General features: G+C 39.7%; 1 protein-coding gene across 5 annotated transcripts in view; it reads left to right on the top strand.

Annotated features, from left to right (window-relative positions):
• Positions 1-14,654, top strand: part of nmnat3 (nicotinamide nucleotide adenylyltransferase 3) — a 56,566-nt gene extending 41,912 nt beyond the window's left edge. For all 5 annotated transcript variants that reach the window (XM_043702016.1, XM_043702017.1, XM_043702015.1 and 2 more), the window contains one exon: positions 13,770-14,654. In XM_043702016.1, coding sequence (XP_043557951.1) covers positions 13,770-14,179 — 410 coding nt within the window. In that variant the 3' untranslated portion in view covers positions 14,180-14,654. The remainder of the gene's footprint in view (positions 1-13,769) is intronic.

Here is a 14,654-nt window from a genome sequence, read left to right on the forward strand (position 1 = left end):
TTATAGAGGTTTACAAAATTATGAGGGACATGGATAGGATAAATAGACAAAGTCTTTTCCCTGGGGTCGGGGAGTCCGGAACTAGAGGGCATAGGTTTAGGGTGAGAAAGGAAAAATATAAAAGAGACCTAAGGGGCAACATTTTCACGCAGAGGGTGGTACGTGAATGGAATGAGCTGCCAGAGGATGTGGTGGAGGCTGGTACAATTGCAACATTTAAGAAGGTATATGAATGGGAAGGGTTTGGAGGGATATGGGCCGGGTGCTGGCAGGTGGGACTAGATTGGGTTGGGATATCTGGTTGGCATGGACGGGCTGGACTAAAGGGTCTGTTTCCATGCTGTACATCTCTATGACTCTATGACTTGCAGCTGTTGCAAACTGCGTACCTCCCTCCTTTATGAGATATCAACAGGGTGAACAATGTTACAGCCTTCCAGACAGTCGTTAAATAATCCTTTCTGAGACATACATTGCATAAGCAAAAGAAGTGCAGATTAGAATAATTTATTCAATGCATCATTTGCAGTAAATAAAATTGGGTCAAGAGGGAGAGGAACAAAAAAAAATTTAGATCTCCAATTGTAATTAAAATCTGAAGGTCTGAGACATTGCATTTTAAAAATATAATTAGCAGTGCAAGAAAGGTTGCTAGTAAAAACACCATACTGTCATTTAAAATAGACTTTTGTTTGTTTGGACGAGATCCGAAATCACCTGGTGAGGTATGAATATAATGGAAGTAGTGGAGAAACTTCCTAAGTCCTGCATTTAATTGTGCAGTTATCAGAGGTTGCCCTTTGATTTACGGCTTAGAATCAGTGAATGCTAAATGCTGTTAACCTGCTGCAAATTCTGGAATACAATGCACAAAGAAAATTTGATGCAAGTGCTGCTATTGTTGGGCTGGCTTTTGCAGTAATTTGGTTCTATGTAGTATACTGAGTATTAGAAACCAGAAAATTGAATCATTTCATGCTTGGATCATGATTTCATCCATTAGCTATGTCCATTTAGATCAAGAGTGCTTGGAGGAAATGAGATAAAATACGTTTGATTGGCACTTGGTGCTTTGATCGGATCTTGTTTATTGAGATAATTCACATATTTTGATTTTTCTATCTCTCAAAGTTAGTTTAGTTTGGATTTCATTCATGACTGCTACAATTTTCTCCCATTTTTGTTCCACTTTTCTGGCAAAGAATGCAACCATTGCAATCGGGATTTAAGGCAATCTGTCCTCCAAATGAGTGGCATTCCACCACCAACCTACAGAAGGCATTCAAAAAACTGGTCTGCCCTAACTTTCACGGTTCAGCCTTGGTTCGAAAGCAGCTCGTTAATATGAACGTTCTCCACCTTCTTTTCAAGTCCTTTCATGCTTTCTCTTGCCCTTATCTCTGACTCTCTAACTCTGGATGATATCTGAGTTCCAAGACTGGTGTCTTGAGCATTGCCAGTTTTAATTGTTCTAGCATTGGTAGCAGCGCTACTAATTGTCACCCTGATCACTAGAATTCATTCCCTAATCATCGCTACCCTTCTTTTCTTCTGAAAAATGTTCCTTTAAATCTACCGATTTAACTAAGTTGCCTTTACCATCTTTTGTGACTGAGATTCGAATTTTGATTGATCATGTCCGCATGAACTGAAATGTTTTATGACCTTTTATAGATTTTATAAATTCGAGTTGTTGTTTCCACAGCGTAAGGCCTAATTTTAGCTATGTCTTACCCACTCACTTTTTTTCTCCTCCACTGTCTGGTCACAGGCCACATTGGAATAAAACCAAGATTTGCGTATGCTGGAAGTGTAAGTTGCTGGAAAAACTCAGCAGGTCAGATGAGGAGTCACCAAACTTGAGAGCTGAATATGATTTCTTCCCACATTTGCTGCCAGAACTCCTGAGTTTCTCTAGCAATTTCTGTTGTGGTTACAGGCTGCATTGGGGTCATAAAATAGACATCAAGGCCCTTGTATCGTAATATTATCCAGAAATCCTATTGGTTGCCTCATTTTAGAACTTGATTACCTCATTTTAGAACTTGATTACCTTGGCCTCTGGTGCTGTAAAATATTTTTCACGTTGCTTTCTATCACATCTGTAATGAGGCCTCAGCCATTTTACACTGGCATCATGGGAAGGCCATTTCTTTACTGACACTTTCTGTTCTGTGTGTCTTTTGGCCCCTTTGTTGCTTGCATTACTTTTCTGGTTCCCCAAGATCTTTAGCTTTTTACAGGACTTAGGTCACATTTTGTATTTCTGCGATCGTCGTTATTGACCATTGTACAAGCAATGACACCACCATAATTTTTCATCTATTACTTAAGACCATAATGCAGAGAATTTAAAACTAATTTAGAACAAATCAATTAATGGCCTCGATCACCTGGTCAGTGGCAATTCTGGGTGCATTACTTTGCAAAAAGGCCTTTCTTTCTCATTGGACAGTACTGCCCACTTCTTCTGACCTTGGCTAAAGCATAAACTGACATGGACGTGATTTTTGTTATTTTGCTAGGTGTGACATTTTGGAGTCGCGCTTTCTCAGACTTACAGAAACATAAACTGCTGCTAATGGTATGTTACTGTGAATGTCACTGAAAACACTCAGTTATTGAAATTCTGTCCGACTGGATTAAAAGGGACTTAAGAATTTTTTTTAGAATGTAGACTTCCAAGTTCTTTAGCAGGACTTAATAAGGAATATTTGCTTCCGTATTAACTGTTTAAATGTCACGGCCATGAGATTTTCTTTTGTAAGAGGTTAGGTGATGATGTGCAATCTTTTTAAATCAGACGAGGAAAACCATTTATTATAATGCAAAGTATATCAGAAAAAGTTGTAAGAATAGAATTTCACTGTGTTAATAACGTTTCAAAGTAATAAGATTTACTACAGTGTGTGAACGAGTAAATCAATTTCTCCATCAAGTTTCCAAAACATCTTGTATAGCAATAAATCAAGTGTACTTTGAGAAATTAGAATGATGTGTTACACAGGGTAAGCTCACAATCTAAATCATGGAAATTTAATCTGGAGAAGATGACTTTCTTGAACAATAGCTGTTTTTTTGCTATGTGCAGGTTAAAGTGTTTAATGAAGCATAAGTGGCAATAACCACACAATCTATTCATTATATTACTTTTATATATTTTCTATGAACACTGATAGGATACTAAATATATCTATGTTCTTTAATGAATTCACTGTTGAGCTTGTGATTATCCTTCTTTAAAATGGTTATAAGAAAACACTTTCACTGAGTTGGGAGCATTAGGGACCACTGAAGCAGATATGCATGGATTTCCTCAATAACAGGCTGACCTTCACATTCTCAAGACTTTCAAGGAGAACAGTCACATGAATTGCATTTTTCTAATCAGCTGGACCCCGGATGAGGAGAGAAGTTAGAATTTCTATTTTAATTTATTCCTGGGATGTAGGCACTTCCAGCAACATTAGAATTTGTCCAACCCTAATTGCCCTCGAGAAGGTGATAGTGCAATGAGAGATGTGATTTATCTATTTTGGTGCTTGGATTTTAAAATAGTGTCATTAATGTGTTACTTTTGGGAAAGGTTTATTCTTAAAAATTACTAGCTTCGATAATTCTTTTGGAACATCTAGAATGTATTGGGGAGCAAGGCCTGGAGTAATGATAAAACAAATGTTTTTTCTTTGGTGATTTGTAACTGGGAGTGTAAACATTGAAGACCATTATCTTGTTTTTGTTTCAGAATAATCAAAAAGTTTAACTTAGAAAATCCAGAGTCTGGAAACTTTGAGAGAAGTTTCAAACTGAGTCAGGAGAAAATATCATTTGTCTCCCAGAAAGGAATTTAGGACAATTCAGGAAAAGCACAGTTACCTCCCTGTAAGAGTTAAATTTTTGTAACTTGCAAGCAAGGAATATGTGGTTAGAAATCTGCAGGTTATTAAAAGCTGAGGAAGTCTGAACTTTGCTTATTGTGTAACAAGACTTCATTGTTCAGAGGGGGAAAAATACTGTTGAGAATCAGTTTTAGAGAAATTTGATGATTTGACATAAAGGGGTAATTTCTTCAAATTTGAGTCTGTAAGACATAATGCTGCAAAATAGGATGAGAGTTTGCTTTTCAATTGTGGTCTTTTCTTTTGTAATAAATTTCTGTTCTGTTGCTAAAGAATCCCATCAGCCTTGAGTAGTTACTTTTCAGGAATGACTGCTATGTTAACCAAAATATCAGAAAATAAATTTACCTGGCCAGTTTTTGTTCTGGGATCTGATTTGTGCAGTAGTACCATTAGCTGACATCATAACAGTGCTGAATTGGCTCTTTGTACTGCTGCAGTTCACATAATGAAGGTGTCCTGTGACTGCTGCTGTTAAGTAAGGAGTTTAAAATTTGGCTCAGTGACAATGAAGGAAAGGCAGAATGGTTTCAAGTAAGGATGGGGTTTGATTTGGACGTTCTAAGGCCTGCTTCCTTGGACCTTCAAGGTGTTAGCCTTTGTAGGTATGGAAAGCACTGTAGAAAAAGTTGACAAGTTGTTGCACTGTATTAGGTAGATTTTAGAGACTCTAGCTGAGATATATTGAAGATGGAGGAAGTGAATTGTATGATAGCGATTGAGTGCCAATAAAATGGGCTGCTCTGACATGGGTGCGGTGGAGCTTTTTGAGATTTTTTTCAAACCTGCAAATTATTCTATATTCTGTATTCACAGTATCAGTTGTTATGCTCTTGCCTCTGAAACAGAAGCTTGTGAGTTGAAGTCTCCAGAAACTTAAGCAGAAAATCTAGGTTGACCTTGCAGTATCGCAAGTGTGCTGCAATTTTGAGATGGGAAACCAAGGCCCAATCTGACCACTTGTGTAAAAAATCCCAGTGCACTTTCTGAGGAAGAATAGGAGAGTTCTAGCAAACATTCATCCTTGAGCTAACATCATCTAATACACATTACCTGGGCATTAGCACTTTCTGTTTTTGGGAACTTAATGTGCACAAGTTGTTTATTATATTATCAATAGTCTCAGAATGACCATACTTCAGAAGTAGTTTATTGGCCGCAAAAGTGCTTTGGAACAAATGGAGGCTGTACAAGGTGCTATATAAATGCATGACTTTCAAGTGCTTCTTTCTTTAAAATTCAACTGAACTTTTAATTACTCAAAGGGAAGAATCTTACGAATTTGGACCCTGGTGTCATGGTGTGGCTATTTTTCATTTGCATGCTTTACTCTTGCTTTGCTGGAGGAAAGCAGTGTTTCATAACATTCTTTCACAGGGTTAGGGATGTTGCTAACTAGGCCAGCATTTATTGCCCATGCCTAATTGCCTTTGAGAAACGTTGGTGAGCAGCCACCTTGAACTCCATATATGATGGATCCATCTACAGTACTGTTAGAAAGATTGTTCCAGAAGGGATGGTCATTTAGTGCGAAGTCAGAATGGTGCGTGCTATCGAGGTGAATTGCAGGTGGTCATGGTCCACAACATGCTACCCTTGTCTTTTTAGGTGGCAGTGTCCCAAGTTTGGAACGTGTTGATGGGGGAGCCTTTGTTTGTTGCTGCAGTGTGTCTTGTAAATGGTACACACCGCCACTGTGTGTTAGTTGTGGAGAGAGTGCCAATCAAGTTGGCAATTTACCCTGGATTGTGTCAGGCCTCTTGAGTGATGTTGGAGCTGCACCCTCGTTCAGACAAACTGAGAATATTCCATCATGCTCCTGACTTTACTTTGTAGATTGATGGAGTGTTCAAAGGTGAATTGTTCAGCACTGAACTCCCAAACTCTGATCTACTCTTGCAGTTGAGCATCTGGTCAATGGTAATTGCCAGGATGTTGATAGTTGGATGTTCAATGTTGGTAATGCTGTTGAGTGACACATTTCCTTCTGACGAATGCATCTAACACTATGGTAAATTTAGCATGGCCAATTCACCTGACCTGCACATCTTTGGACCATGGGAGGAAACCAGAGCACCCGGAGAATGTGCAAACTCCACACAGACAATCACCAGAGGCTGGAATCGAACCTGGGATCCTGGTGCTGTGAGGCAGGAGTGCTAACCACTGAGCCACCCATAAAGTCACCATCATTCTACCACACCATAGGGCTGCGCTGTCATTTGAGAGAGACGACTGGTGATGATTTACCGTGAGGTCACCGCACCTCAGGCAAAGGGAGAGGTTGAGAAGGAGAGTCCTTCATGGTATCCTCAGCCACTGCAGGGATTGAACCCATGCTGTTGCCATCACTTTGCTTTGTAAATCAGCTGTCCAGCCAATGAGCCAACCAAACGTCACAACTCACAATAACTGCTGAAGGGAAGATAAACTGGTGTTCTTCAGAATTAAGTGGGTTTTGACTGCACTGTGCACAGAGAGGCAGCTCCTGAGCTGGTGGAGATCAAATCACTTCCCTCTCTCTGTTGCTCCTCGCTCCAAGCTGTTGGGTTACCTGAGAATCACTCTCGCTGTTGTTGGCAGATAAAAGGCCGTTGTCATCGGTAACTGGTCACTATTCCATAGATCAACTTCTTGTTGCCACTCAGTGGGTAGCTGTACACCAAAACCATTGGCTCCAGTTCATCTACAACCCAAACTGCAAATACTGATTGATCAAACAGCTGTTCGTGCAGTGCTTCCTCTAAGTGTCAGGTTACCAGCTTTTCAGAACATCAATTCTTTAAAAGCTGTCAATCCTTTAAAAACTGGTTCTAAAACAGTTCTTTCTCATTTCCATCCATCAATTTTAAAAAGAAGTGCAAAAATAAAAAGACACTCTTTACAATAGAGCATTTGTTATCAGGAGTATTATTTGTATAGAATGTCAGATTTTTTGCTTATGCAGAAATAGCACTTGAAAGCTAATTTGTGAAGTACTCTGAGACAAATTGTTACAGTAAGATACTGTATGACCACAATAATGGAAATAGCACTTGAAAACTAATTTGTGAAGTACTCTGAGACAAATTGTTACAGTAAGATACTGTATGACCACAATAATTGTCACAGCTTTCATTTTGGAATTCATTCTCAGGAGATCGCATGGTAGTGCATGGAGGAATAGCTCAATTTCTTTCACCTGCATAATTTATCAAAGTTGATTGCAACCTAAAGGAAAGGGACAACATTTTTTTTTTAAAAAGTGTCCATTCTGTAAGAGAGCATGCAGTGTCAATTTCTGTTTGGAATCAATATGGAGACTCTTTTAGAGAATTTTTCCATGCAAGTCGTTGCTAAGTAAAATCTCTTCAACAATACAATACAACAATCTCTTCAACAATAGTCTTTTCAATCTACTTTTGGCTAAGGCAGAGTAAAATTTCTTTTGTTCAGCCTTCTGCATTTTATTTGAGCAGTAAACCTAAAGGGCGTACATTAAAATTATTATGTCGATCCTTTTTCAGAATAGGTTTGTTCTATAATGGGCACTTTGGAGGCATGGAGAATATTATTAATTTTCTTTTATAAATACTTGCCTTTAATGAGTTAAGAGGATTGACTGTGCTTTTCTGAGGGAGAGGAAAAAATATGGAAACTGTTTTTAGATAATACTTTGGTCAATTGCGTAATTTCTTTAAGTAATTATGTTTTGAAAAGAAAGAAATTTTAGGGATTTCTTACTGATGAAGTATTGTTCTGATCTATGATATGGAATGCAGAATAGTCAGTAAGATTTTTATAAACTCTCAATTTTTCAAGTTAAATGATAAGGAAATGTTTAATTATGATGCTCCTGGTGCCCATGGTGAGGACAGGTTTGTCAGGGTCTGACAGCAGACTGGCCTTGAATCTACTTTAGTCAAAACGTGGATTTGACCCAGTGCTGTTGGTGTTATTTTAAAACACATTAACCACTATCCAACTGAGCTGACCAGCTCAACAAGGAGAAAGTGAAGACTGCAGATGCTGGAGATAGAGTCGAGGGTGTGGTGCTGGGAAAGCACAGCAGGTCAGGCAGCATCCGAGGCGCAGGAGAATCCATCCTGATGTAGGGCTTCTGCCCAAAACGTTGATTCTCCTGCTCTTTGGATGCTGCCTGACCCGCAGTGCCTTTCCAGTACCATGCTCTCTTACCAGTATGTTCCCATGCATTCATAAAAACGATAAATAGCTTAAAATTGACTGTATTTGTTAACTGTTGATTAGTTTTGATCATGGCAATATTTGCGAAGGATATTTTGAGATTTGACTGGTAATTTGTTCAAGAGAAAACAGCCCAATTATATGTTCAAAAAACATTATTGATAAGGGAAATTACAAAAACAACAACATCAGTGGAATATGCAAAGCAAATAAATTAATTAAAAAAAAATCATAGAATCTCTACAGTGCAGATACAGACCTCATTTGGCCCACTGAGTCTGCTCTGACCCTCCCACTGAGACCCACCTTCCCTATCCCTGTAGTTCTTCATTTACTATGGCTAATCTACCGAGCCTCCATGGCCGATCAATGTAATCTGCACGTCTTTGGACTGCAGGAGGAAACTGGAGCACCTGGTGGAAACCCACAAAGACACAGGGAGAATGTGCAAACTCCACTGAGACAGTCACCCAAAGTTGGAATCAAACTCGGGTCCTCGGCACAGTGGGGCAATAGTGCTGACCGCTGAGGCCACCGTGCCACCCTTAGCCGTGGCTTATCATCCAAGTCAGTAAGTTCCCACTGCCTCCCCTTGCCTTCCAGAGCTATCAAAAGCCAAGGTGAGACTTGAACCTGGAAACTCTGGTCCAGAGATAGGGGGTGCTACTGCACCACAAGTCCAGCTGTAAAATGAAAGGAAGGTGAAGTAAAACCTGAAGAAAGAACAAAAAAGCAAAGGTGGAAGTTAAAAAAAAGCCCCTAAAGAATGCTAATAAAAGTAGCAAGAAAAGGAGGATTAGATAAATGGACAATAAAACAAATGAAGCAAGCAAGTGAAAACAAAATTATATGCAAATTGATGATTGAATGAACCAGACCAGAAAGGTGAATTCAGAGAAAATAGTGATCCTGATTCAGTAAGGCATTCAACAAGGTTTTTCTTGGTCGACTGGTTAGCAAGATTAGATCACATGGAATACAGGGAGAACTAGCTATTTAGATATAGAACTGGCTCAAAGGTACACATAGAACATAGAACAATACAGCACAGAACAGGCCCTTCGGCCCACAATGTTGTGCTGAACATTTGTCCTAGCTTAAGCACCCATCCATGTACCTATCCAATTGCCGCTTAAAGGTCACCAATGATTCTGACTCTGCCACTCCCACAGGCAGCGCATTCCATGCCCCCACCACTCTCTGGGTAAAGAACCTACCCCTGACATCCCCCCTATACTTTCCACCCTTCACCTTAAATTTATGTCCCCTTGTAACACTCTGTTGTACCCAGGGAAAAAGTTTCTGACTGTCTACTCTATCTATTACTCTGATCATCTTATAAACCTCTATCAAGTCACCCCTCATCCTTCGCCGTTCCAATGAGAAAAGGCCTAGCACTCTCAACCCATCCTCGTACGACCTATTCTCCATTCCAGGCAAACATCAGGCAGTCCATTCAACCTTGTGGCATATTGAGGCCTTTACATGGCCAGAGCTTCATTCCAACCCTGTCATCATTTTATTCGCAAGAGAGGGCAGCTGAGGAAGTAAGGTGGTGGCATAGTAGTTATGCCATTGGGCTAGTCATTTAGAGCCCTGAAAAATACTCTGGGGATGTGGGTTTGAAATCCCCCCCCCCCATGCCAGATATTGAAATTTGTATCTGGAATTAAAAGTAAACATAATGGCGAACATGTAACCACTGTTGATTGTCATAAAAATCCACCTTTTGTGACAGAAATCTGCTGTCCTTACCTGGTCTGGTCTATGGGTAACTCCAGACCCACAGTATTATGGTTGATTTTTAACTGTCTTCTGAAATAGTCAAGCAAGCCACTCAAGGGCAATTAGGCATGGGAAATAAATGTTGGCCTAAGGCAGTGATACCCACATCCCATGACTGAACAAAATGAATTAGGCAGCCCATTTGTTTTCTAAATAAAAATTAAGTAAGCTGTTGTAAGGCAAATTAATGGTGAAATTCTTTTGAAAATCCCCTGTGCCTGACTCAAGATCATGCCCCATTGAACTTGCTCACTGGCGTCTCATATCTGGCACTGCACTGTCACATCCCTCAATGGGGTCTACCAGTCAGTGACCACTGTTTAAAACTGGTGTTTCTGGGACTACAGAGTTACCAGTCAATTTGATTGGTTGGCAGCTGAAAATGTGTTGCTGGAAAAGCGCAGCAGGTCAGGCAGCATCCAAGGAGCAGGAGAATCGACGTTTCGGGCATGAGCCCTTCTTCAGGAATGGCAGCTTTATAAAGTGAACCGTCCTCCTCAGATGAGTGTGAATATCTTGGCCTGAGCTAACCCTCAGGCCTAAATGACTGCAGGGCTGAGAACACCTTGTCAGCAGCCTCCTGACTAACATATTGGCCAGGAGAATATGGTGTCCAGTAAAATTCAGTTCTAGAATACCGAAAATGTTCAGAAAAGATAGCCAAGAAAACATAGGAAAATGTGTTTGCAGAACAGATTAGAGAACAATTGAATGTTGGGAAATAATTTTTTTTACTGGAGTAAGGAGAAAATCCATTTGGTTGGCTTTGGGAAGTAAAAAGGTTGTGATTACACTATTTGTGTAAATAGGCTTATGAGAAAAATAGAGGAGGAGGTTTGCAGAGCAAATGTATGCCCAACAAAGTTTTATGTAAATAAATGTGAGGTTACCCAATTTGGGAGAAAAAGCAGGACTGCAGATTATCACTGGAATGGCAATTAATTAGTAAAGGGGAAACTCTCCTCTTCAACAATACGGTCCCTCTCATTTGTAAATACTGAAGAAAAGTACTCATTCAAGACCTCTCCTATCTCTTCTGACTCAATACACAATCTCCCACTACTGTCCTTGATTGGACCTACCCTCATTCTCGAGGGTAGAAGACAGAAGGTGGTGATAGAGGGTTGCTTTTCAGACTAGAGGCCTGTGACTAATGAGGTGCCACAAGAATCGGTGCTGGGACCACTGCTTTTCATCATTTATATAAATGATTTGGATGTGAACACAAGAGGTATAGTTAATAAGTTTGCAGATGACACCAAAATTGGAGGTGTAATGGACAGCAAAGGAGATTACCTCTTGAGCAGATGGGCCAAGGAGTGGCAGATGGAGTTTAATTAGGATAAATGTGAAGTGCTGCATTTTGGAAAGCCAAATTAAGGCAAGACTTATACACTTGCTGAACAAATAAACCTTGGAGTGCAGGTTTATAGCTTCTTGAAAGTGGAGTTGCAGGTAGATAGGATAGTGAAGAAGACGTTTGGTATGCTTTCCTTTATTGGTCAGACTATTGAGTATGGGAGTTGGGAGGTCATGTTATGGCTGAACAGGACATTGGTTAGGCCACTTTTGGAATATTGCGTGCAGTTCTGTTCTCCTTCCTATCGGAAGGATGTTGTGAAACTTGAAGGGATTCAGAAAAGATTTACAAGGATGTTGCCAGAGGATTTGAGCTAGAGGGAGAGGCTGAATAGGCTGGGGCTGTTTTCCCTGGGACATCAGAGGCTGAGGGGTGACCACGTGGAGGTTTATAAAATCATGAGGGGCATGGATAGGGTAAATAGAAAAGGTCTTTTACCTGAGGTGGGGAGTCCAGAACTAGAGGGCATAAATTTAGGGTAAGAGGGGAAAGATTCAGAAGGGACCTAAGAGGCAACCTTTTTATGCAAACGGTGGTGCATGTATGGAGTGAGCTGCCAGAGGAAGTGGTGTAGGTGAGTACAATAACAACATTTAAAAGGGATCAGGAGGGGTATATGAATAGCAAGAGTTTAGAGGGATATGGGCCAAGTACTGGCAAATGTGACTAGATTAAGTTTGGATATCTGGTCGACATAGATGAGTTGGACCAAAGGGTCTGTTTCTGTGCTGTACATCTCTATGACTCTATGACCTGGAGTACTTGTCCCAAATATTACTGTCATCACCCGGTTTTAATTGAAGAATGAACCAAGGGTAGGTCCAATCTCTGCACTTGTTGTGCAGAGATTATTAACTGTCTTGGTGCCAGGTTGCAATTAATGTTGAATCAATACATGTTGTTGAATCAGTGTTGAATTAACACAATACAGTCTGGGATTGATTAATAGATTTCTGTAAACCAAATGTATTGAGCGACATGGGCAAGGCCGAATATATGGAACTTCGTCACAGATCAGTCATAAAATTATTGAACAGTAGCATCGGCTTGAGAAGTGGTGTGGTCTATTCCTGTTCAAAACTTCCATATATTTTCTGATATTATATAGTGACAGCTGATGAACCTCATTCAAACAAAGTTTTCCAACTATTGACTATGAATAGTGAGGCAACATTGTCCATAATGCTGTGCTTTACCTTTTTATTCCCCTTCCCTCAAACGTCAGGGTCAGTTTCTGTGCCCTAAAATAGGCATAATGTGGCAGCCTAGATCATGAGAATGAGCAAGGAGAATAGAAATTACTGAAGAAACTCAGCAGGTCTGGCAGCATCTGTGGAGAGAAAGCAGAGTTAATGTTTCGGGTCCAGTGTCCTCCTTCAGAATTCTGTTTCTCTCTACAGATCTTGCCAGACTTACTGAGTTTCTTGAGCAATTTCTGTCTTTGTTTTAAATTGCCATCACCAGCAATTCTTTGTTTCGAAAGAGAATCAGCCCATTATTTCGCTGATTCTGATCTCCTATGAATACCATGTATACTCTCCCTAATAACAGCAAATAGATCACTATTAGAAGCAGGAGCTCCAACCTATTTTCCCCTTCTTTTGCTTAGGGTCACTGACAATTGTGTTGTTCTTACTGCATCCTGATCAGAAAACTCAACACTAAATACAAATCAATCCTGGGACCTAATGATCTGCATTGCTCAATTATACACTGGCTTGTTTTCTTTTTCTGTTGTTGTGAGATGGGATTATCAATTCCCACACAAATGGACGTCTAAACCCTGACTACCTTTGTGAAGTTAGATAAAGTCTTTGGCAGTGAACTGAGAGAGGAGAGGGTCCAATCAGCCGGAACAGACGGAAGAGCTCACTGCAGTTCAGTGTGGCAAATCACCTTTGTGCTGCTTGGTTATTTTTTTAAAAAACAAATTAATAAAAATCATCTACAGGAATGCAATCAATAGTCCTCCAAAGGTTTCTTAGCCATTTAAAAATTAAGGCTCCCCCTCTGTTGGTTATAGCAATGAATGGTGTTGCAGATTATCAAGCATCACTTGCACCCATTATTATGGCCAAAATGATTAAAAATTTATCAACTGACCTATTTGCAAAATGCCTTTCCACTCAAGGACAGATTGTTTGTTCTCTCATCACAATCGATAGGCAATCCTAGAACTAGCAGGGGAGAGCAAACCAGCTGTCGAGCAGCTCCCATGCATTTGTGTTTAACCAGTAACCCGTGCAAAAATTTCAGCCTGGTTCTTCAATGGCTGAACTATTAGGGAGCAGAATCACATCTTTCATGTAGAGAGCAGCGCATCAATTAGGTTCGCAGCTTAGTGACTATAATAAACCCTTGTGTTAGGTACTGTTTCAATTTGTTTTACAGTACACTGTTGCATGTCATGTTATAATAGAATCTGTTGAAGCACCTTCTACTTATCAGCCTGAAACAGTTTGCCTTCCAGGTAAACGTATTTTTATCACAGATATTTGGCTTTCTCTAATGGTGTGAATTCTGTGTTTATCTCTCTGCAGTTGCACCAAGGCTAAAATTACTTTGTGGAGCGGATGTTTTGAAAACCTTTAACAATCCCAATCTGTGGAAGGATGAACACATTGAGGAAATAGTTCAGAAATTTGGTCTGGTTTGTATTAGCCGTGGGGATGTGCATCCACAGAGGTTTATTTATGAATCAGATATTCTCTTTAAACATAGGCACAATATCCATGTGGTGAGGGAATGGATACTGAATGATTTAAGTGCTACTCACATTCGACGTGCATTACGTAGAGGACAAAGTGTGAAATATCTACTCCCAGAAAGTGTCATTGACTACATCCAACAACACAATATATATACTGCAGAAAGTGAACTGCAGAATATTAATGAGATGCTGCAGCCATTAAAAGCTCAGCACAGTATGATAAATGTGCTAAATGATTAAAGTATAATTGATAATTTAGTTTGTCAGAGTCAACAAATGTTTTGTAACTTGCAACGAAAAATGCTGTTTGAAAATGTCATGGTGTGGAAGAAATGAGTTCACATTTTAACTGTATTTCTCTCTTACCACCTGAAAAAAAATGATTAAAGTTTATTGGGTATAATTAATTAGGCATTTTCAATATTGAATTCAAGTCAATGGAAATTAAAAGAGAATGCTGGTTTGACTGAGGATACATGTCAAAATAGTAAGTCATTATAGCTTTTAGAGTCACAGCGATGTTGTGAGAAAAAAAAGGGAGAAAACGACAAACTAACTTGCTATCAAGGTTTTAAGATGATTAGATACAAAACTTTGCCTCCAGTTATCCCAAAATTTACACTAAACTCACCCTTTACTTCCATGGGTCATGGGTATCACTGACAAGGAGAAAGTGAGGACTGCAGATGCTGGAGACCAGAGTTGAAAAATGTGG

This window comes from Chiloscyllium plagiosum, chromosome 13 (assembly GCF_004010195.1).
Source record: "Chiloscyllium plagiosum isolate BGI_BamShark_2017 chromosome 13, ASM401019v2, whole genome shotgun sequence".
NCBI classification, from domain to species: Eukaryota; Metazoa; Chordata; class Chondrichthyes; order Orectolobiformes; family Hemiscylliidae; genus Chiloscyllium; species Chiloscyllium plagiosum.